At 39.1% G+C, this 24,476-nt stretch overlaps 1 protein-coding gene across 1 annotated transcript in view; it reads left to right on the top strand.

Moving 5' to 3' along the window:
• Nucleotides 1–24,476, top strand: part of LOC124802592 (26S proteasome non-ATPase regulatory subunit 12) — an 83,704-nt gene that overhangs the window by 37,969 nt on the left and 21,259 nt on the right. Inside the window, exons 6-7 of the mRNA XM_047263470.1 lie at nt 7,526–7,750; nt 24,228–24,405. Coding sequence (XP_047119426.1) covers nt 7,526–7,750; nt 24,228–24,405 — 403 coding nt within the window. The remainder of the gene's footprint in view (nt 1–7,525; nt 7,751–24,227; nt 24,406–24,476) is intronic.

Genomic DNA, 24,476 nt, shown 5'->3' with positions numbered 1-24,476 from the left:
ATTATTGCCTGCTGTAGTTATTCCACTTATCATTATTAGATTTGGATATGTTACCGTTAGAATGCAACTGCTCTGATTATTTTTCTGTAGCATCTAATGGTTAAAAGACAATATTATGAAAAGAATAGATTGCTACTCACAATGTAATGGTGAGTAGCAATCTATCTGTCTCATAATATTGTCATTACTCCATCCGGATTTTTCATTCTTTGGTCTAATCATTCAAGGTAGTCTAAGAGACAATTCATCTTTCCTTAATCTCTATCCAAGAGCTTATCTCTTAATCACCAAGGTAATCGGCTTATAATTACTTCCAGCAAATGTTTCCTGTAAATGTGTCATTGAGATACTTTGCTTTATTTAATTGGTGCTCCACACAGTCTCGGTAGCCTTTCCAGTTACTAGTATTGTACTGTTAATATCCCAATAATTCCAAACATAATTTCTTTTGATGAGCTCCATCGCTCTAATATGTTGATTTAAATTCGCACTCAGTCACTGTAGGTCCTAAATTCATCCAATGTATGAGTAAGAGTGCCCCATTGTGCTATGTTTTCTATTAAATGAGTGATGAAAATTATATTTTATTATGTCCACTCCATGTACTGGGTAACATTCCTTTGAAAGCTTTCAAGAAAATTACTGGATGTATGTTACCAGTTGTGGAAAACTTCAGAAATTTATGGTTTAATCTCCTGCTCAACACAGTGGAAAAATCGTCTGTGTTAGCATTTGACTTACCTGTAATTATATCAATGTCTTGGTTCTTTCTTTCCTCTTTATGTTAATAGTCTGAACTCAGTATGCCATTGCTTGTGTTATTTCTGTGTGTGTTACTGTTTGTCTCTGCTGAGATCATATGAATTCTCATTGGTAACAAATTAAAGGGTGGATCTGCTGAAGTTTTTTATCATATCCACAGATTGAATATACATACTATTAATCAAAACTTTCTTTTACATTCTGTCTTTTGTATTATGGGTTCTAAATCATTAATCAACAACATAATTGAATCTGTGTGTTTAATTGTTATGTTCTGTGCAATAGTTTTTCCTTGAACAAGTTCCTTCTCTGAAGTTTCTATCCACTTAAGTAAATTGGCCCACGTGTCGTCTTTGGATGTGCATAGCTCAAATTACTGTCTATATTATCTTCTACTATCTCCAATCCCCCCCCCATGAACCATGGACTTGCCGTTGGTGGGGAGGCTTGCGTGCCTCAGCGATACAGATAGCCGTACCGTAGGTGCAACCATAATGGAGGGGTATCTGTTGAGAGGCCAGACAAACGTGTGGTTCCTGAAGAGGGGCAGCAGCCTTTTCAGTAGTTGCAAGGGCAACAGTCTGGATGATTGACTGATCTGGCCTTGTAACAATAACCAAAACGGCCTTGCTGTGCTGGTACTGCGAACGGCTGAAAGCAAGGGGAAACTACAGCCGTAATTTTTCCCGAGGGCATGCAGCTTTACTGTATGATTACATGATGATGGCGTCCTCTTGGGTAAAATATTCCGGAGGTAAAATAGTCCCCCATTCGGATCTCCGGGCGGGGACTACTCAAGAGGATGTCGTTATCAGGAGAAAGAAAACTGGCGTTCTACGGATCGGAGCGTGGAATGTCAGATCCCTTAATCGGGCAGGTAGGTTAGAGAATTTAAAAAGGGAAATGGATAGGTTGAAGTTAGATATAGTGGGAATTAGTGAAGTTCGGTGGCAGGAGGAACAAGACTTCTGGTCAGGTGACTACAGGGTTATAAACACAAAATCAAATAGGGGTAATGCAGGAGTAGGTTTAATAATGAATAGGAAAATAGGAATGCGGGTAAGCTACTACAAACAGCATAGTGAACGCATTATTGTGGCCAAGATAGATACGAAGCCCACACCTACTACAGTGGTACAAGTTTATATGCCAACTAGCTCTGCAGATGACGAAGAAATTGAAGAAATGTATGATGAAATAAAAGAAATTATTCAGATTGTGAAGGGAGATGAAAATTTAATAGTCATGGGTGACTGGAATTAGAGTGTAGGAAAAGGGAGAGAAGGAAACACAGTAGGTGAATATGGATTGGGGGACAGAAATGAAAGAGGAAGCCGCCTGGTAGAATTTTGCACAGAGCACAACATAATCATAACTAACACTTGGTTTAAGAATCATGAAAGAAGGTTGTATACATGGAAGAACCCTGGAGATACTAAAAGGTATCAGATAGATTATATAATGGTAAGACAGAGATTTAGGAACCAGGTTTTAAATTGTAAGACATTTCCAGGGGCAGATGTGGACTCTGACCACAATCTATTGGTTATGACCTGTAGATTAAAACTGAAGAAACTGCAAAAAGGTGGGAATTTAAGGAGATGGGACCTGGATAAACTAAAAGAACCGGAGGTTGTACAGAGATTCAGGGAGAGCATAAGGGAGCAATTGACAGGAATGGGGGAAATAAATACAGTAGAAGAAGAATGGGTAGCTTTGAGGGATGAAGTAGTGAAGGCAGCAGAGGATCAAGTAGGTAAAAAGACGAAGGCTAGTAGAAATCCTTGGGTAACAGAAGAAATATTGAATTTAATTGATGAAAGGAGAAAATATAAAAATGCAGTAAGTGAAACAGGCAAAAAGGAATACAAACGTCTCAAAAATGAGATCGACAGGAAGTGCAAAATGGCTAAGCAGGGATGGCTAGAGGACAAATGTAAGGATGTAGAGGCCTATCTCAGTAGGGATAAGATAGATACCGCCTACAGGAAAATTAAAGAGACCTTTGGAGATAAGAGAACGACTTGTATGAATATCAAGAGCCCAGATGGAAACCCAGTTCTAAGCAAAGAAGGGAAAGCAGAAAGGTGGAAGGAGTATATAGAGGGTCTATACAAGGGCGATGTACTTGAGGACAATATTATGGAAATGGAAGAGGATGTAGATGAAGATGAAATGGGAGATATGATACTGCGTGAAGAGTTTGACAGAGCACTGAAAGACCTGAGTCGAAACTAGGCCCCCGGAGTAGACAATATTCCATTGGAACTACTGTCGGCCGTGGGAGAGCCAGTCCTGACAAAACTCTACCATCTGGTGAGCAAGATGTATGAAACAGGCGAAATAACCTCACACTTCAAGAAGAATATAATAATTCCAATCCCAAAGAAAGCAGGTGTTGACAGATGTGAAAATTACCGAACTATCAGCTTAATAAGTCACAGCTGCAAAATACTAACACGAATTCTTTACAGACGAATGGAAAAACTAGTAGAAGCCAACCTCGTGGAAGATCAGTTTGGATTCCGTAGAAACACTGGAACACGTGAGGCAATACTGACCTTACGACTTATCTTAGAAGAAAGATTAAGGAAAGGCAAACCTACGTTTCTAGCATTTGTAGACTTAGAGAAAGCTTTTGACAATGTTGACTGGAATACTCTCTTTCAAATTATGAAGGTGGCAGGGGTAAAATACAGGGAGCGAAAGGCTATTTACAATTTGTACAGAAACCAGATGGCAGTTATAAGAGTCGAGGGACATGAAAGGGAAGCAGTGGTTGGGAAGGGAGTAAGACAGGGTTGTAGCCTCTCCCCGATGTTGTTCAATGTGTATATTGAGCAAGCAGTAAAGGAAACAAAAGAAAAATTCGGAGTAGGTATTAAAATTCATGGAGAAGAAATAAAAACTTTGAGGTTCGCCGATGACATTGTAATTCTTTCAGAGACAGCCAAGGACTTGGAAGAGCAGTTGAATGGAATGGACAGTGTCTTGAAAGGAGGATATAAGATGAACATCAACAAAAGCAAAACAAGGATAATGGAATGTAGTCTAATTAAGTCGGGTGATGCTGAGGGAATTAGATTAGGAAATGAGGCACTTAAAGTAGTAAAGGAGTTTTGCTATTTGGGGAGCAAAATAACTGATGATGGTCGAAGTAGAGAGGATATAAAATGTAGACTGGCAATGGCAAGGAAAGTGTTTCTGAAGAACAGAAATTTGTTAACATCGAGTATTGATTTAAGCGTCAGGAAGTCATTTCTGAAAGTATTCGTATGGAGTGTACCCATGTATGGAAGTGAAACATGGACGATAAATAGTTTGGACAAGAAGAGAATAGAAGCTTTCGAAATGTGGTGCTACAGAAGAATGCTGAAGATTAGATGGGTAGATCACATAACTAATGAGGAAGTATTGAATAGGATTGGGGAGAAGAGAAGTTTGTGGCACAACTTGACCAGAAGAAGGGATCGGTTGGTAGGACATGTTCTGAGGCATCAAGGGATCACCAATTTAGTATTGGAGGGCAGTGTGGAGGGTAAAAATCGTAGAGGGAGACCAAGAGATGAATACACTAAGCAGATTCAGAAGGATGTAGGTTGCAGTAGGTACTGGGAGATGAAAAAGCTTGCACGATAGAGTAGCATGGAGAGCTGCATCAAACCTGTCTCAGGACTGAAGACCACAACAACAACAACAACAACAACAACAACAACAATCTCCAATCATTAATCTATCTCTGCTGCGTGATTGAATCCCATATCTAACCTCCATTCTAAGTAATCCATCCTCTCATTTATTTGCAGTATAAAATCAGACATCTTCTTTTCCATAGTTAAAAATATATCATTCAAAATATATCATTCATTTGCTCTTCAGAGTTGTGTCTTTGTTATCTATGTGTATGAATTTATTTTCAAATAATGTAAACTGTTCATCATTTTATGTTCAAGTTGCATAGACCTATTATTTGTCTCTGAAAATTGTTCAGATACTGCCTGCATAAATCCCTCCATCTTCATACTTTCCTCTGTAGATGACATGATTGTCTCTTAGTTTGCTGTCACTGTGGAACTGTCGATGTAACATAAATTACAGTATGTACTTGATGATAGGAAATACACATTCTTTACCCTAGGCCTTATGGTTGTTGTTGTTGAATTCACAGCAAACAATAATTGAAACTACAAAAAAGTTCATAAACAACATGACTGACCCACTGGATAGTTGTTAATTACTGCTGATGTGCAGTAGTAGGGGGAGAGGACAGCTGCTTGGAGTCCCAAAGTGCTGTACTGCCATTATTCAGACACTGCTAACTGCCGTTGATGCATTCACTGACTGCGCTGATGGATGAACGTAGCCACAGACACTGGGTTGTAGTGCCAGTTACTCTTGTTGTGAAGATGTTGACGACTCACTCAGCCAATGCCAATAGGGCATAACTAGCACACACGTATCGGAATCTGAGCACTCAACATCAGTTAATTAAAGATACATTGACATGACAGCTGATTGATTTTTGTTGATCCATGTGGCAACCCGTTATTGACTAGTGTTGCCACGTATAAATAGCTCATGTTTTATAAAAAGTAATCTCCATGTCTACAATAATATTTTTTTAAAATCTTCTGAATTTACTGTACAGATGTCTGTCTTCATCTGCTGCATCTACCGTGAATTCTGTGCAACTTTGTCTGGTTCTGCATCCTGACCTTTGGTAGTACTGCACAACAAGCGCATCACTCCAGAAAATTTCATTGTAATCGATTCAAATTCTTGATCTTGTTTGCGTCTAGCAAATTTCGTATAAACGTAGTGAGGGCCGCATGCTGGGCTGATTTCAAACCATTTATCATCTTCTTCCCACTGTAATTTAAGTTCCGAAATCACTCCTTTTATGATATCGTAATTTGACTCTTCACTAAGATTGTGTGGCTGGGTTGCCACTTGGAAGGGTTCGTGCCAATGAAGTGCAACGTCTTGCAGCTAGGCCCCAGCACTGGTTTGGACAAAAGCTCTGCAAAATCTCAAAAATCTTCTTGTGAAGGTTACCTCAGTACTGATAGAAAATGTGTGTCCTAGTGAGAGACTTGGTTTATTAGCCATGCATTAAATCATAAAAAATCTGAATATTCATTTGATAACTTTTTTTCCTAGGCTGATTAGCGTCAAATCTGAACTGACTAAATGCTTTACTCTGTATTTCTGATATCTGTTTCAATTTTTGAGAAGTCCATGGCATAGAATGTCTCCAGGAAGGACTCCATGGTATGGTACATGGCATTGCAGACTAAAAGGAGGCAGTGTATGATGACATAAGCACATTGTAAGGAGGAGGAAGAGGAGGCGGCATTGTATGATGACATAAGCACATCATAAGGAGACCTCCCATCACCACACAACACTCCAGGAGTACCTCAGATATAAATTTACTGCCATACAGAAACAGCAACACACTAATATTTTAACTAAAGAGTAACAGCTATATTTGGGCTGAACCCAGTTGAAAATATCTGACTTGCCCAATTATACACGACCATGGAGGGTGTAAGTGGTATTGAAATGCTGATATATATTTCAAAAAAGGAACCTGTACCTTCACAATAGTCTAAGTCATTGGTAAAGCAGGTGGAAGGCTTCAGTTCATTTGTAGTGTGCTAGAAAAATGCAATTAATCCACAAAGTAGACTAGCTGATTGCATGCCAAACACTCATGTGATCCATTGTAGAGTACTGCTAAAGTGTGTGGGATCCATACAAATAGGACTAACAGGCGATGTTGAATGTATGCAAAGAAATGCAGCTTGAATGATTACAGGATTATTTTAGTCATGGGTGTCACAGAAATGCTGAAAAAGCTGAACGAATAGGTGCTTGATGGTAAAAGCCAACTACTCTACCAACAAAGTTTCAAAAAACAGCTTTAAGTGGGGAATCTAAGAATATAATAAACACCCTTCATATCACTTCTGTGGTGGTAACCCGCAAATGAAATGACAGTGTTCCAAAAGACTTTGCCGGCTCATAGTGTTCGCAAAGGCAAGTTAGACTAATTACATCAAGCACAGAGAGATTTAAACAAACATTCTTCCTGCACTCCCAACTTGAATGGAGTGAGAAGAAGACCCAGTAACTAGTACTGTGTTAACTATCGTCTACCATACACTTCACTGTGGTTTATAGAGTATGGATGTAGTTGTGGATTAATAACGCATTGATTTAGTTTTATATTAATGTTACGATTGGAATTGCAGCTACCCAATTGCCACCAAAAAATCTGTTAACCATAACAGCAACAACATGTATGAAAGCCTTTTCATTTGGATATATTGTTGGGAAAATAATTCCAACAGGAAACGGTGCTCCATACCATGCCAGGAAATGCATGTTAAGAGATTCAGTAATTATTTTATATCTCATAATAGGTTGATTTCAGTTCCATGCAAATAATTTGCTTGGCTGAACATTTGTGGCAGAATAAGACCATGTGTCATGTGAAGGAAGATCTGAATACAGTGATATTCCATTTCAGATTATGCTGACCAAATATCTTTAACATTCTGTTTGCAGTTACTTCTATTCTGGCTATCAATATGATAGCCATGCTCTCAGGTATCATTTAGGAAGGCAGTCTCCATAAAAGGAAAGGTTTCCACATTCTGATCCCAGTCAATTATACTGTTTTGATGTATCATTAATGTTAATAAATATTGGAAGTGAAAATTTGTGTGCAAAAGAATATTTCTGTTTTTGCTTACAGGCTCATGATTGAACTGGACCAGCATGAGGGTTCTTACTTAGCAACGTGCAAGCACTACAGAGCTGTTTTGAATACACCGTCAGTGCAGGAAGATGCAGACAAGAGACAAGAGGTGCTTAAGAATGTTGTACTATATCTTGTCCTGGCCCCATTTGATAATGAGCAAAGTGACCTGACACATCGTGTCTTGCAAGAAAAATTACTTGATGAAATTCCGACATACAAGTGAGTACTATGGCAATTGTTTTGAGAATTGCAGTAGCCAAAGTTTCACCCAGAGCTCCTCCTATAATTGCAAATACTGCTCCTATAGATAATACATGATGAAAGTGCGCTAAGGCACTTTCATTTATTTACTTGTATTTTGGAGATCGAAGTCCTGAAAGGTGACTTACTTTTCTTATTTTCATTTACTAATGTCCTGCATCATCATGTTCTTGTGTAACTCGTCGTTTAGTAAAGTGTTTGTTGCATGTAAGTGTGTAATAAAGATAAATTTGTGATCACTCTAGAATCTCTTTTAGACAACTCTTTAAAACAGTTGACATACTGGCGAGAACTTCAACGTACATTTTCTGCCTATGGAGTTTGCTGTCAACAATCATTTGCACTTTGAAAACAACTGTAATATTTGTAAATATAACACAAAAAGCACAAGTGATTTACACTAGGATCATTCCATGCCATGTGGTCTAAAGACTCTCACTTGACCGTCATGGATTTTGCTGAAATTTTTTGTGAATATTCGCTCATGTCACCATTGAACATTGTTCATACCACAACTCTCAAAAGTGCACCTTCAAGTTTGTGGCAGTTTTGAAATATCTCCAGCAGTATTTTCTTGAAACAAAGAAAGCTAGACCATCTTGTACAACTTTTTGCTCTCTCTTCTACATCTACATCTCTTTAGTGAAGTAATAAAAAAAGATGTTGTGAGCAATTTTCATATGAATAATTTGAAGTAAAAATCAAACAGTGGAAAATCCAGGATGGAATGTAACAATATTATGAGACGGAAAGTTGTCACTCACCATATAGTGGAGATGCTGAGTTGCACTGGGTGTAACGTGTGTGTGTGTGTGTGTGTTGTGTGTGTGTGTGTGTATTGTTGACAAAGGCCATTGGCTGAAAGCTTTAAGTGTGAAACTCTTTTTGTTGTGCCTATCTGTAACTCAGCATTTCCGCTATATGGTGAGTGGTAACTTTCCTTCTCATAATATAATTTGAAGCAAAGATGGCCGAAAAAATGTGTGTTTGAAATAAGTGTTAAGTTTGGCTTTTTATATTTCCAGAAGTAATTACAGGATAACTCTGAAACTTTGCACATAATAACTTAACAATACATGGTTTTAGAATGTAAAATTTCATTCTCCTACTGCTTTCCAGTAGTTTACTTATTGAGGGCAAAGTTGACAATTTTTGTAAAAACTCATAGAAAGGCTATTTTTAGCCCACTTTTACAAAAGAGTCCTCTGCTAACTCTTTTAAAATGTCTTCACTATAAAGACCATGTTCTAAACCAATTAAAAAGTTAGATTTGTTTTTGCAATGCAAGCTTATAAGGTCCTAAAAACAGTTACAAGGTGGAGGTGCATTCGAAAGATGCCCATATTCCACTGGTAATCAGGTTGAATCTGACATCTTTTGTTATGTTCAACAATATTGTATAATCTCTGGGGAAGGTAATATTAAAAGTTATTTATTTATTTTTATTTTATGTGTCCAGGACTTAGATATACAAACTGATTAAAATGGAACATGATAAATAAAAGTGTAGTTCAGTAATACAAGATGCTGGAAGTAATAACATAATGCAGCAAGACATACATGGTTTTCTATTAAATGGACTGCAAGCTCCAGAATTCCATGGTTTTGATGACCTTATGACTTGTTGCATAAAGATGTTCTGTGGTGCAAGGATCTGGCAGGTTTTTGCAGGCCAGATGTTGTGTGTCCTGTAGGTTACCACACTCACATAATTCCTCATCAGTGGTGTAGTCCTTTCAGTTAATGAATCTTGCTATAGCTCTGTTTGACGAGTTCCAGGTGCAGATGGAACTGCTGCTGATTTGTGCGTGAAGCTGCTCCTTGACATCAACCTAGGCCTTTGTGCTTTATGTCCGAACAGGGGATACATGACGTCAGTTTCCTGCATCTTTTTCTCCATTTATGTGGCTGTTCTTCTGCGGATGTTAGGTGGTGCTATACCTACAATTTGAAAGATTTTGGTGACAGGAGTTGGTCGTAAGGAACCAGTCACAATGCGTCCAGTCTCATTCAGTGACATGTCCACCTGTTAAGCATGTGTGGAGTTGTGCCAGACTGGTGGTGCATATTCTACTGCAGAGAAGCACAATGCCTGGGTGGATGTACAGAGCGCATTAGGCTGCAATCCCCAAGTGGTGCCAATAAGTTTATATCTGATGTTTTCCTGAGCAGATACTTCAGTCTTGTTTCTTGGCAGTGATCTTTGAATGTGAGACTATAACCCAACTGTACTCCCAGGTATTTTTTAGTATTGCCATGGCATAGCTGTTGCCCTCTCCAGGTAATACTTAACCTCCTCCTGGCTTCTCGGATTCTCATATGGAAGGCACAGATCTGTGTCTTTCTGGGATTTGGCTTTGAGTGGTTATCATCGTAATGCTTACTGAGATCCTCGGAGAGCTGGTGTCAGCTTCGTCTCCACTTCCTCAAAGGTTTTGCCTCGAGCTACAGTTGCTGTATCATCTGCATAAATGTTCTTGTTCCAGGGTTGATTGGCTGGTTGTTAGTGTAGTTGTACAGCAGGGGCGCCAATATGCTACCTTGAGGGAGACCATTCCTCAGGGTCCTCCACTGGCTCTTCCTGTTATGCAGAGTGACAAAAAATCTCCTGTTTTGTGGCAAACACTGGATGACCTGTATTAAGCGGTAGTCTTTCATAGCTAAATATACCTTTGTAATTAACTGTTGTGATTGACATTGTCATATGCTGCTGGAAGATCTTTAAGTGCCACTCCTATGTCTTGTGCTCTTTTGTATCCATCTCTATATACTGAGTCAAATTGAGGATTTGACCACAGCATGACCTTCCTGGGCAGAAACCCAACTGCTCATTTATAAGGTTTTTATCAACATCATGTGAGATGCAATTGAGGATTGGCCTATCCAGGACTTTGTACAGTTGGCAAAGAGAAACTGGTTGAAAGTTTTTAAGATCAGTTGGTTCCTTTCCAGGCTTCAGAAGTTATGCAACTTTGGCTTTGTGCCAGATCTTAGGAATCTGTAATTTTGAAATGCAGGTGTTCATTAAATTTAAGATCCATTGCTTTCTAACTGACCCAAACATTTTAATTTGCTCTGGTCTTAGATCATCTGGGCCTGCTACTTCATTGTTCTTCATGGATTGAAAAGTTGCTTTCAGTTCTTCCATGGTGAAGGGAGTATCAGTTTGGTCTTCCTCATCGATGTCTCTTTGAAGCTTCCTGTCCACAGTTCTTTTAGTTTTCCCATTCAATAGTGGTTGATGTTTGTTTAGGTGTTAAATTAAGTAGGATTGGGGGAGAACTTGTGGGGTCACTGTTAAGTTTCTTCAGCAGCTTCCACACCTTACGGCTGTTCTGTTTCTCATCTACTCAGGTCACTACACCACACCATTTCTCTCTTCTTGTTGCTGATATAACATCAGTAATTCCTCACATGTCTTAGTTGATTCCTCGTGGAATGGGTCAGCTTCAAATAGGTGTTTGTATTTCCGTAGGAGAGATCTTGAATCATTATCGAGTCCAGGGATGTAATCTGTTCTGCATCCTCTAGGAATGTATCTACGAGAGATGATTTTAAGTAATTTGATAAACTTATCATACATCTCTGGGTTTGGCTTAAGCTTTATGGCTTCTTTATTGACTCTGTGGTTGAACTACTCCCGCTGTACTCGTATAAAATTGAATAGTCTTTTAAATTGGGCAGTTTCTCACTACACCATTGCTGCCATAGAGAAGATCACTGGTTGGTGCTGAGTGTGAGGAAGAGACCCCAAAATTTCTTTCTTTGCCTTCTGGGCAATATGGTCACTAACAAATGCGTTGTCAGGGTTATATTGTCCGTGCCATGTCCCACTGTTAAAGAAGGATGGCAACTTCTGCTCATGTATTAACATCAACCCTCCATCTGTTTAGCCCAGTGTTCACAATATTGTCCACTCTGATTAGTCTCCGGAAACCCCAAGATGTGCTATGGCAGTTTAAGTCATCAGTGACTGGCTTTATTGCTGAGATTGAAAATTGGGGCATTCTATGAACTTGAACTCAGCATTTGGTGGTTTATAAACTGATGTCACCATGCATGACTGGATCTCAACAGCCCTGATGGTTAGGGAATGAGACAGTCAGAAGGGGGGGGGGGGGGGGGGGGGGGAAGGTTGTTTTGTCACAATTCATCATGCCATTTTTCAACCTGTTTTTCTGCCGTGATAACAACAGAATCCAACTAGTAATAAGCTTCAAAATTTGTCTGTGCTTTACCAAGGCTCTGGGTGTAATGGTAGTAAAATTATTTCATACTAGCTGCAACTCATATCTTATAAACTACCACATTGTTTAAGTTGTGGGTAAGTTCATACCAGTCTACCTGACATTTTTTGGTCAAGGATGTAGAGAATTTAGAGTATGTCTTTTTATTGTGCAATGCCTTTGACATGATAGTTTAATTACAGTTTAAAGTATAGCATAGTTTGCAGTTTATTTGAACTGATTAAGAATTGTCTAAATGTGTTGCAATGCTCCATTGTCGCTTAACCACAGCTTATTTGTTTTGAAGTGAGAAAGCTAGCATCCTCATTGCCATAGGGCCCATATTCGATAGCTGTGCAACGGCAGCTGCCAATTGATTTCTTTATCACAGGTTTCCAATCTTGATTAGGGTTTCTTGACATGGAATCCCAAGCGTGATAATACATTGCTTGAAGTGCCAGTGGACAAAGTTAGAAGAGGTCTCTCTTAGGATCCTAAGCTTATATTTCCTTCAACATAAGTGAATTTTATACAAGTTTCATTAATGTGCTGTTGAGTTTCATGAAGAAAATTATACAGCCAGCCGGATGACAGTACTGAGGGTGCTGGAATAACTGCAATAATGTGCTGTTTCAGAACACATCCCTTGTCACCCCTTGAGGGTCAATAAAATGAAGGTGCTGTGTCATGTGGATGCATAAGGCTTATTAAAGTATCCTTCTACTCAGTGGAAGTCTCCTAAAAGATACCTCTTATAGTTTTGTCCTCTGACACATCAAGAAATATATAATCAGGCTTAGAATTATGTGTAAAGAAACTCTTATCAGGCATGGGAATCTGTGGTAAAGAAACACACCATAGCTGCTGTTGCACAGCTATCGGGAGTGGCCCTTTGGTGATAGAAGTGCTGGCTTTCTCACTTGAAGACAAACCAGCAGCAGTTAAGCCATCATGGACCATTTCAGCACATTTACACATTTTTTTCTTTACTTGATCTCACATCCTAGCCATCAGGACTTTGGATATTAACTTCCCCAGAGAGTACTACATAATTGTAGAATGCAATAAAAGTTGTCATAGTTGAGTAGCAGTGGGATATGGACATATTTTAAATGCACCTCTACCTTGCCATTGTTCTTTAGGGCCTTATATGCTTGCATTGCAAAACCAAATCTAATTTTTTAATATGATGTGGGCCTTATATGCTCACACTGCAAAACTAAATCTAGGTTTTTAGATGATTTAGAACATGACCTTTCTTATGAAGACTTTAAAGAGTTTGCAGAAGACTTTCTTTTTCCCATTTTTGGCATTTTTTACAAATATCGTCAGCTTCGCCCTCAATTTGTAAGATATTGGAAAGCAGCTAGAAAATGAAATTTTATGCTCTAAAACTTTCTATTAGTAAGTTAATATGAGTAAAGTTTCAGATCTCTCCTGCAATAACTTCCAGAGATACAAAAAGTCATACTTCCTCAATTCAATGTTAAATTTAAAAATTCTGTTCTTTATGGGACGGTTGGGAAACTGACCCATAAAGAAATTTACAGAGGTACTCCTATTATTTGTTGACTGTGCCATGTTTTTTTTTTCCATTCTTTCTTATATTAACATTAGTAAATAATTCTTGTCCACTGTGAATGTATTAGAACACTGCAACTATTGAAACTGAAGATAATTTATAATGAATTGGCTGCAACCAGTTGCTTTTATAGACAACTGTTTTTGGTGATGACATTGAAGGTGCCTAACATCCCACCTTCAGATATTTACATTTATTTCAGGTAACGAACATTGTTTCTGTACTAATGGCATTGCAGAATTTTACAGTGGAAGTTCTTGAGACATCTGTTGTCAACCGTCATAAGTAAACAGTGTTCACAACATGTAATGAGTGTAGATATCTGAAGATGTGGTGAACACAAAATGAACATACTCTATAAAACATGCTTTTTGAAGCATAATTTGTTGTTGTAGCATGTCAGGGAAGGTGTGCCATTTATATCAGCGCATCACCCTATAAACATTATCATCTTGGACACTATGGTTTTGACTTAATGCGTTTTGAGCGCTGCTGTAGCATTATGTGGCGAGGCAGTCCCTGAGCTTAAAAAAGGATGTGAATCTGACTTGTGGGTCACTAAAGGTTTGTCATGCCTGCTCTACAATATGAGGATTGTAGAAGAAAGGAGCCATGGCACGGCAACTATCAAGAATTGGTTTCGATATAGTTGCAGGGGCAACAGTCTGGATGATTGACTGATCTGACCTTGTAACACTAACCAAAACGGCCTTGCTGTGATGGTACTGCGAACAGCTGAAAGCAAGGGGAAACTACAGCCGTAATTTTTCCCGAGGGCATGCGGCTTTACTATATGCTTAAATGATGATGACGTCCTCTTGGGTAAAATATTCCGGAGGTAAAATAGTCCCCCATTCGGATCTCCGGGCGGCGACTACTCAAGAGGATGTCATTTTCTCAGGAGAAAGAAAACTGGCATTCTACGGATCGGGGCGTGGAATGTCAGATCCTTTAATCGGGCAGGTAGGTTAGAAAATTTAAAAAGGGAAATGGATAGGTTAAAGTTATAGTGGGAATTAGTGAAGTTCGGTGGCAGGAGGGACAAGACTTTTGGTCAGGTGAATACAGGGTTATAAATACAAAATCAAATAGAGGTAATGCAGGAGTAGGTTTAATAATGAATAAAAAAAATAGGAGTGCGGGTAAGCTACTACAAACAGCATAGTGAACACATTATTGTGGCCAAGATAGACATGAAACCCATGCCTACTACAGTAGTACAAGTTTATATGCCAACTGGCTCTGCAGATGATGAAGAAATTGATGAAATGTATGATGAGATGTTGTTGTTGTTGTTGTTGTTTGTTGTTGTTGTCTTCAGTCCTGAGACTGGTTTGATGCAGCTCTCCATGCTACTCTATCCTGTGCAAGCTTCTTCATCTCCCATTACCTACTGCAGGATACGTCCTTCTGAATCTGCTAAGTGTGTACATCTCTTGGTCTCCCTCTACGATTCTTACCCTCCACACTGCCCTCCAGTACTAAATTGGTGATCCCTTGATGCCTCAGAACATGTCCCACCAACCGATCCCTTCTTCTAGTCAAGCTGTTCCACAAACTCCTCTTCTCCCCAATTCTATTCAATACCTCCTCATTAGTTATGTGATCTACCCATCTAATCTTCAGCATTCTTCTGTAGCACCACATTTCGAAAGATTCTATTCTCTTCTTATCCAAACTATTTATCGTCCATGTTTCACTTCCATACATGGCTACAGTCCATACAAATACTTTCAGAAACAACTTCCTGACACCTAAATCTATACTCGATGTTAACAAATTTCTCTTCTTCAGAAACGCTTTCCTTGCCATTGCCAGTCTATATTTTATGTCCTCTCTACTTCGACCATCATCAGTTATTTTGCTCCCCAAATAGCAAAACTCCTTTACTGCTTTAAGTGTCTCATTTCCTAATCTAATTCCCTCAGTATCACCCGACTTAATTCAACTACATTCCATTATCCTCGTTTTGCTTTTGTTGATGTTCATCTTATATCCTCCTTTCAAGACACTGTCCATTCCGTTCAATTGCTCTTCCAAGTCCTTTGCTGTCTCTGACAGAATTACAATGTCATTGGCAAACCTCAACGTTTTTATTTCTTCTCCATGGACTTTAATACCTACTCCGAATTTTTCTTTTGTTTCCTTCACTGCTTGTTCAATATACAGATTGAATAGCATCGGGGACAGGCTACAACCCTGTCTTACTTCCTTCCCAACCACTGCTTCCCTTTCATGCCCATCAACTCTTATAACTGCCATCTGGTTTCTGTACAAATTGTAAATAGCCTTTCGCTCCCTGTATTTTACCCCTGCCACCTTCAGAATTTGAAAGAGAGTATTCCAGTCAACATCGTCGAAAGCTTTCTCTAAGTCTACAAATGCTAGAAACGTAGGTTTGCCTTTCCTTAATCCTTCTTCTAAGATAAGTAGTAGAATCAGTATTGCCTCACGTGTTCCAATATTTCTATGGAATCCAAACTGATCTTCGCCAAGGTCGGCTTCTACCAGTTTTTCCATTCGTCTGTAAAGAATTCGTGTTAGTATTTTGCAGCTGTGACTTATCAAACTAATAGTTCGGTAATTTTCACATCTGTCAACACCTGCTGACTTTGGGATTGGAATTATTATATTTTTCTTGAAGTCTGAGGGTATTTCGCCTGTCTCATACATCTTGCTCAGCAGATGGTAGAGTTTTGTCAGGACTGGCTCTCCCAAGGCCGTCAGTAGTTCCAATGGAATGTTGTCTACTCCCGGGGCCTTGTTTCGACTCAGGTCTTTCAGTGCTCTGTCAAACTCTTCACGCAGTATCGTATCTCCCATTTCATCTTCATCTATATACTCTTCCATTTCCATAATATTGTCCTCAAGTACATCGCCCTTGTATAGACCCTCTATATACTCCTTCCACCTTTCTGCTTTCTCTTCTTTGCTTAGAACTGGGTTTCCATCTGAGCTCTTGATATTCATACAAGTGGCTCTCTTTTCTCCAAAGGTCTCTTTAATTTTCCTGTAGGCAGTATCTGTCTTACCCCTAATGAGATAAGCCTCTATATCCTTACATTTGTCCTCTAGCCATCCCTGCTTAGTCATTTTTGCACTTCCTGTCGATCTCATTTTTGAGACGTTTGTATTCCTTTTTGCCTGCTTCATTTACTGCATTTTTATATTTTCTCCTTTCATCAGTTAAATTCAATATTTCTTCTGTTACCCAAGGATTTCTACTAGCCCTCGTCTTTTTACCTACTTGATCCTATGCTGCCTTCACTACTTCATCCCTCAGAGCTACCCATTCTTCTTCTACCGTATTTCTATCCCCCATTCCTGTCAATTGTTCCCTTATGCTCTTCCTGAAACTCTGTACAACCTCTGGTTTAGTCAGTTTATCCAGGTCCCATCTCCTTAAATTCCCACCTTTTTGCAGTTTCTTCAGTTTTAATCTACAGTTCATAACCGATAGATTGTGGTCAGAGTCCACATCTGCCCCTGGAAATGTCTTACAATTTAAAACCTGGTTCCTAAATCTCTGTCTTACCATTATATAATCTATCTGATACCTTCTAGTATCTCCAGGATGATGAGATAAAAGAAATTATTCAGGTAGTGAAGGGAGATGAAAATTTAATAGTCATGGGTGACTGGAATTAGAGAGTAGGAAAAAAGATTGAAGGAAACATAGTGGGTGAATATGGATTGGGGGAGAGAAATGAAAGAGGAAGCCGTCTGGTAGAATTTTGCACAGAGCATAACTTAATCATAGCCAACACTTAGTTCAAGAATCGTAAAAGAAGGTTGTGTACATGGAAGAATCCTGGAGATACTAGAAGGTATCAGGTAGATTATATAATGGTAAGACAGAGATTTAGGAATCAGGTTTTAAATTGTAAGACATTTCCAGGGGCAGAGGTGGACTCTGACCACAATCTATTGGTTATGAACTGTAGATTAAAACTGAAGAAACTGTAAAAAGGTGGGAATTTAAGGAGATGGGACCTGGATAAACTGACTAAACCAGAGGTTGTACAGAGTTTCAGGGAGAGCATAAGGGAACAATTGACAGGAATGGGGGAAAGAAATACAGTAGAAGAAGAGTGGGTAGCTCTGAGGGGTGAAGTAGTGACGGCGGCAGAGGATCAAGTAGGTAAAAAGACAAGGGCTAGTAGAAATCCTTGGGTAGCAGAAGAAATATTGAATTTAATTGATTAAAGGAGAAAATATAAAAATTCAGTAAATGAAGAAGGCAAAAAGGAATACAAACGTTTCAAAAATGAGATTGACAGGAAGTGCAAAATGGGTAAGCAGGGATGGCTAGAGGACAAATGTAAGGATGTAGAGGCTTATCTCACTAGGGGTAAGATAGATACTGCCTACAGGAAAATTAAAGAGATCTTTGGAGAAAAGAGAACCACTTGTATGAATATCAAGAGCTCAGATGGAAACCCAGTTCTAAGCAAAGAAGCGAAAGCAGAAAGGTGGAAGGAGTATACAGGGTGTTACAAAAAGGTACGGCCAAAATTCCGGGAAACATTCCTCACACACAACTAAAGAAAAGATGTTATGTGGACATGTGTCTGGAAACGCTTAATTTCCATGTTAGAGCTCATTTTAGTTTCGTCCACCTACGCTCAATGGAACAAGTTATCATGATTTCATACGGGATACTCTACCTGTGCTGCTAGAACATGTGCCTTTACAAGTACGACACAACATGTGGTTCATGCGCGATGGAGTTCCTGCACATTTCAGTCGAAGTGTTCGTACGCTTCTCAACAACAGATTCGGTGACCGATGGATTGGTAGAGGCGGACCGATTCCATGGCCTCCACGCTCTCCTGACCTCAACCCTCTTGACTTTCATTTATGGGGGCATTTGAAAGCTCTAGTCTATGCAACCCCGGTACCAAATGTAGAGACTCTTCGTGCTCGTATTGTGGACGGCTGTGATGCAATACGCCATTCTCCAGGGCTGCATCAGCGATTCCATGCGCCGGAGGGTGGATGCGTGTATCCTCGCTAACGGAGGACATTTTGAACATTTCCTGTAACAAAGTGAAGTCACGCCGGTACGTTCTGTTGCTGTGTGTTTCCATTCCATGATTAATGTGATTTGAAGAGAAGTAATAAAATGAGCTCTAACATGGAAAGTAAGCGTTTACGGACACATGTCCACATAACATATTTTCTTTCTTTGTGTGTGAGGAATGTTTCCTGAAAGTTTGGCCATACCTTTTTGTATCACCCTGTATAGAGGGTCTATACAAGGGCGATTTACTTGAGGACAATATTATGGAAATGGAAGAGGATGTAGATGAAGATGAAATGGGAGAGATGATGCTGTCCCCGATGTTACTCAATCTGTATATTGAGCAAGCAGTGAAGGGAACAAAAGAAAAATTCGGAGTAGGTATTAAAATCCATGGAGAAGAAATTAAAATCTCGAGGTTTGCCGATGACATTGTAATTCTGTCAGAGACATAAAAGGACTTGGAAGAGCAGTTGAACGGAATGGACAGTGTCTTGAAAGGAGGATATAAGATGAACATCAACAAAAGCAAAATGAGGATAATGGAATGCAGTCGAATTAAGTAGGGTGATGCTGAGGGAATTAAATTAGGAAATGAGACACTTAAAGTAGTAAAGGAGTTTTGCTATTTGGGGAGCAAAATAACAGGTTGTGGTAGAAGTAGAGAGGATATAAAATGTAGACTGGCAATGGCAAGGAAAGCGTTTCTGAAGCAGAAAAATTTGTTAACATCGAGTATTGATTTAAGTGTCAGGAAGTCGTTTCTGAAAGTATTTGTATGGAATGTAGCCATGTATGGAAGTGAAGCATGGGCGATAAATAGTTTGGACATGAAGAGAATAGAATCTTTCGAAATGTGGTGCTACAGAAGAATTCTGAAGATTAGATGGGTAGATCGCGTAACTAATGAGGAGGTATTGAATAGAATTGGGGAGATGAGGAGTTTGTGTCACAACTTGACAAGAAGAAGGGTCCGTTTGGTAGGACATGTTCTGAGGCATCAAGGGATCACAAATTTAGCATTGGAGGGCAGCGTGGAGGGTAAAAATCGTAGAGGGAGACCAAGAGATGAATACACTAAGCAGATTCAGAAGGATGTAGGTTGCAGTAAGTACTGGGAGATGAAGAAGATTGCACAGGATAGAGTAGCATGGAGAGCTGCATCAAACCAGTCTCAGGACTGAAGACAGCAACAACAACAACATATGTTGAAAGATTATGTATTTATTTGTAATGATATTCACTCATTTCTGTCCACTACCACTACTTTTGATATTTTCATAGCCATACTGTTTACAGGTTAATTTAATGTGTTGTGACTTCATATTCAATTTCTATATGTTAAAATTAATGAGTCTGGTGCTGCCTCATTGACTGTGACACCGTCAACTCCCTCCATTCCTGTTCATGGAAAGAGAGCAGCGAGTCTTAGCCGAGCTTGCAAAATGATGATGAATGTTGTTAAATGCCGCAACTCGGACAAACAGCAGAACAAACTGCTACACCTGCTGCTGTGTACACTGGAAAAAATGTGTCCAGCTTAAAGAAACTCTTGAAGTTTACTAATACTCATTCTGGAGAACTCCAGGAACTCCAAGAAAGGGGAAGAGGAGGAGGAGGAGGAGGAGGAGACTTTCAGTAATTCTTTTATTTAGCAGTCCTAGTCAATGAGAGAAATAAGACTGGCGTTCCCGATTCCTTGTGGAAATGAAAGGGATTTGTGAAACAGGTAACAATATTTTTTACCTTCGTGAGACTTGGTTAGATAGTAACCTGATCCTACATTGCTTCAAAATTACTTGTATTTGCAAGTGTAGGTTTCAAAAATGGTTTTATCTGAGAAGCTTAGCGTCAGGTCTATAGTAAATCTGTCAAAGGAGACTACCAAAGCCCATTGAATTCCATGAACTTCGAGAAATGGTTTCAGGAATTATTTTTGCCAAACGTTCTTCCACAGTGGGTGACTGTCGCGGAGAGTGAGCTCTGTAACATCAGTCATCTTGACAAGGCACCAATAAAAAAGATTGTGATGGAGTGGCTACAGGAGAGGAGAATCAACTGTGATGGCAGTATGAAAAAAGGGGCTCTCTTCCCCCTGATTGAATTGCACCAACAAGTGGAGAAAATTTTCGTCATTGACGAAATTGGCTTAAAGTCTAGGCAATAAAGTTGTCTGCTTACCATTGTACAATTGTGATCTCAATGCAGTTGAACTTGCGTAGGCAAAAGTTTAAAGATATTTTAGAGAATGTAGTGTGACTGGGGACATATTCATTGAAATCCTACAAAAGCACACAGATGCTCCCTTCAGAAAAGTGTTACTGCTTAAGACTAGTGTGGGTACTGTAATAAGGTAACAAGATGAGAAACTGAGTACTGTATGAACAGTGCCATCATACAAGTTACCATTGGTGATGTAATAATTAACATGGCCACAACTCGCTCGAGTGATGATGAATTGGAACAATTCAGGATGATGACTGTGTTAGTTACCACGCAAATGAAATGGATAGCCTAGAGTAAATCTGTATGTAATGTTTAGGTGACTGGATGTAGATATTTTCTGCAAAATTAAAAATAAAGAAGTCATTGGTAATGTATTCAGTGTTAGTAAATTTTATGTCCATCACCCTAAGCTAGATTTGATTTTAATGTCATCTGCCCACAGTGTTTGAAGGTGCTTTAGATGTATTAATGACATTTGACATTCGTATTTGCAACTACTAATAAACGTGAAAGCAGATGACATTTCCAGGTGTAAGTGGAATCAGGCAAAAAATGCTACCACTCACAATGTTTAAATGAGTGAAACGAAACATCTGATCTAAAACTATAAGTATTTTTAGTAGTAATAAGTAGCTTTTAAGTACCTTTAATAACAAATTTCATTTGTGCAGTAACTGGTACATATTTTGTAGCAAAGAGTATTTTCAGTGGATATATCTGATTTTAACCAATTTCAAATACATATACAAGGGTCACTCCAAAAGAAATGCACACTATTTTATTTTAAATCCATCTTTTATTCGATATGTTTGAAAGTTTTACTGTGTGTAGATACATCCTTTAGGAATGATATTTTCCTTTCTCCACATAATTTCCATCCCTCTCAACTGCCTTACGCTATCTTGGAACCAGTGCCTGTACGCCAGCACTGTAAAATTCTGGACCAACCTGTTGGAGCCACTGTTTGGCAGCATGCACAAGGGAGTCACCATCTTCAAACCTTGTTCGACGAAGAGAGTCTTCCAGTTTCCCAAAGAGATGATAGTCACATGGAGCCAGGTCAGCACTGTTAAGGCGGGTGTTTCAGTGTTGTCCATCCGAATTTTGTGATCGCTTCCATGGTTCTTTGACTGACATGTGCCCGTGCATTGTCATGCAACAGCAAAACATCCTGCTTTTGTCGATGTGGTTGAACACGACTCAGTCGAGCTTGAAGTTTCTTCAGTGTCATCACGTATGCATCAAAATTTATAGTGGTTCCACTTGGCATGACGTCCACAAGCAAGAGTCCTTCGGAATCGAAAAACACCGTAGCCATAACTTTTCCAGCAGAAGGTGTTTTTTTTCCCTCTCTCTCTTGGGTGAATTTGTATGATGCCACTCCATTGATTGCCTCTTCGTCTCTGGTGAAAAATGATGGAGCCACGTTTCATCACCTGTCACAATTCTTCCAGGAAATTCATCGCCACCATTCTCGTACTGTTCCAAAAGTTCGCTGCATATTGTTTTCCTTGTTTCTTTGTGAGCCACTGTCTTCATCCTGGGAACCCAGCTGGCACAAACCTTTTTTAACGCCAACACTTCAAGTATTCTGCAAACACTTCCTTCCCCTATCCCAACGTAGCGTGACAGTTCATTCACTGTAATGCGTCTGTCAGCAGTCACCAATTCATTAATTCTCTGCACATTGTCTGGAGTGTGTGCAGTACGAGGCCTGCCGCTGCGAGGACAATCCTCAATATTGCCATGCCCGCTTTCATCACATAACCTGCTTGCCCACCGACTAACTGTATTGCGATCAACAGCAGCATCTCCATACACCTTTTTCAATCTTTGTGGATGTTTCCCACTGTCTCGTTTTCACAGCACAGGAATTCTATGACACCACGTTGCTTCTGACGAACATAAAGTGTAGCAGCCATCTTGAAGACATGCTGTGACGGCACCACTCACGGGAACAGGTTGAACTAAGTTTAAAAACAAGCGGGAAGGATGTATCTACACTCTGTAAAACTTTCACTAGTGCAGAATGAAAACTGTAGTTTTACAAAAATAGTGTGCATTTCTTTTGGAGTGTCCCTCGTATAATATTACTGTGATCTCGATCCCTATGTGTTAAAGTACATCTGCTGCTTTTTACGAGCACAAAGACTTGCTTAAACAGCTGTTGCTACCAACTGAGGCCATTGGACTCATGTCGAAACAGTGTGTATCAACAACACTGAAGAATGGCTCTTTGGAAAGTGAATATACAATATTTTATTTTGCAAGAAGTCTGGTTTACCATTACATTGAAAAACACACAGAATGAAATAGATTTTTAAGTAATCCTCAAAGCATCAGCTATCACTTGGGGAAATAAAAATAATGCAGTTTTTATTACTTTGTTATTATTTGTTTTTCTAACAAATAATAGCATTCCCCCCCCCCTCCTTGAGAATCTAAAATAAATTTTTGAAACTCCAAGTGCTCCAAATAATATACTTTTGACCTAACAGAAATTCTAAGCAATTAAATTTATAAAAGAAACAGGCTCAATCAACAGTATTTTTTAAAAATTTCAGGTTAATAGAATTTTTAAACATTGTTACATACAGTAGACAGAATTTCCAAAGGTAATATTTTTTTTCTGCATAGAGTAGATCGACTCCTCTGAAAATTGGCAAATTTTTGCGGTTGAGGTCTTTGAACATTTAACTACAGCAAGCATGTGAGGACTGGGAACAGGGTAAATATATTCTGATTTTGGCCTATGGAATAATGGCAAAGGTCCTGAAGGATACGTAAATTGTAGAGTAACGTCATGTTTTGTTGTGTTTAGGACAATGATTGTCCCAGAGTACAACAAACTAGAATATTTAGAAGTTACATTTGATGGAATAAAAGTTTCTTCTCTCACAAAGTTTGCCAATTTATTCCTTAACTTACATTTCAAAGTAGCCTTCACATCACTGCTCATCCTCCTCCCATCAAAGTTCTCAAAACAATCTGATGACTTAAAGTTATGGAAATTTATGGTTCCAGGAAATGTTTGATGTTCTACAAAGTGTTCTGCATGCTCAGAATGTGTCTGATTTACAGACTCCTTAGAAGTAAATTAAAATAAAACTTAACTTCGGTGGAGTTAACGCTACAGAACTGAAACGATCCGTCAAATGTCATCAAACATAACACAAAGATTCTTAACTAATCCTTCACCTTCAGTTATTTTTTGGGTAAATTATAATAGGATATATGATGCAAACATGTCTGATTTGAACCATTTCTTGCCACAAACCTTAGTAAGAAATTAAATTTGCATTTACATTTTCATCAAATTGACATCAAACAACAGAGCAAGGTCTCATGATCATTGTTCATGTTTCTGTTGATATACAGGGAGCTACTTCGCCTGTTCACAAATCCAGAGTTGATCAAATGGTCTGGCCTTTGCGAGATCTATGAAAAGGAGTTGAGGCAAGGCTCGCCACAAAGTAAGCCCACGTCTGTGTTCACTGCTGACTCGGAACAAGGACAGAAGAGGTGGCAAGATTTGAAGAGCCGTGTTGTTGAGCATGTAAGATAATAAACTGTCTTGTCTAGTTGTCATTTACATCTGTATTTTACCAGTTTACTTTGGATAAACAG

Source organism: Schistocerca piceifrons, chromosome 6, assembly GCF_021461385.2.
Source record: "Schistocerca piceifrons isolate TAMUIC-IGC-003096 chromosome 6, iqSchPice1.1, whole genome shotgun sequence".
Lineage (NCBI taxonomy): Eukaryota > Metazoa > Arthropoda > Insecta > Orthoptera > Acrididae > Schistocerca > Schistocerca piceifrons.
This window is presented reverse-complemented; position numbering and strand designations above follow the sequence as displayed.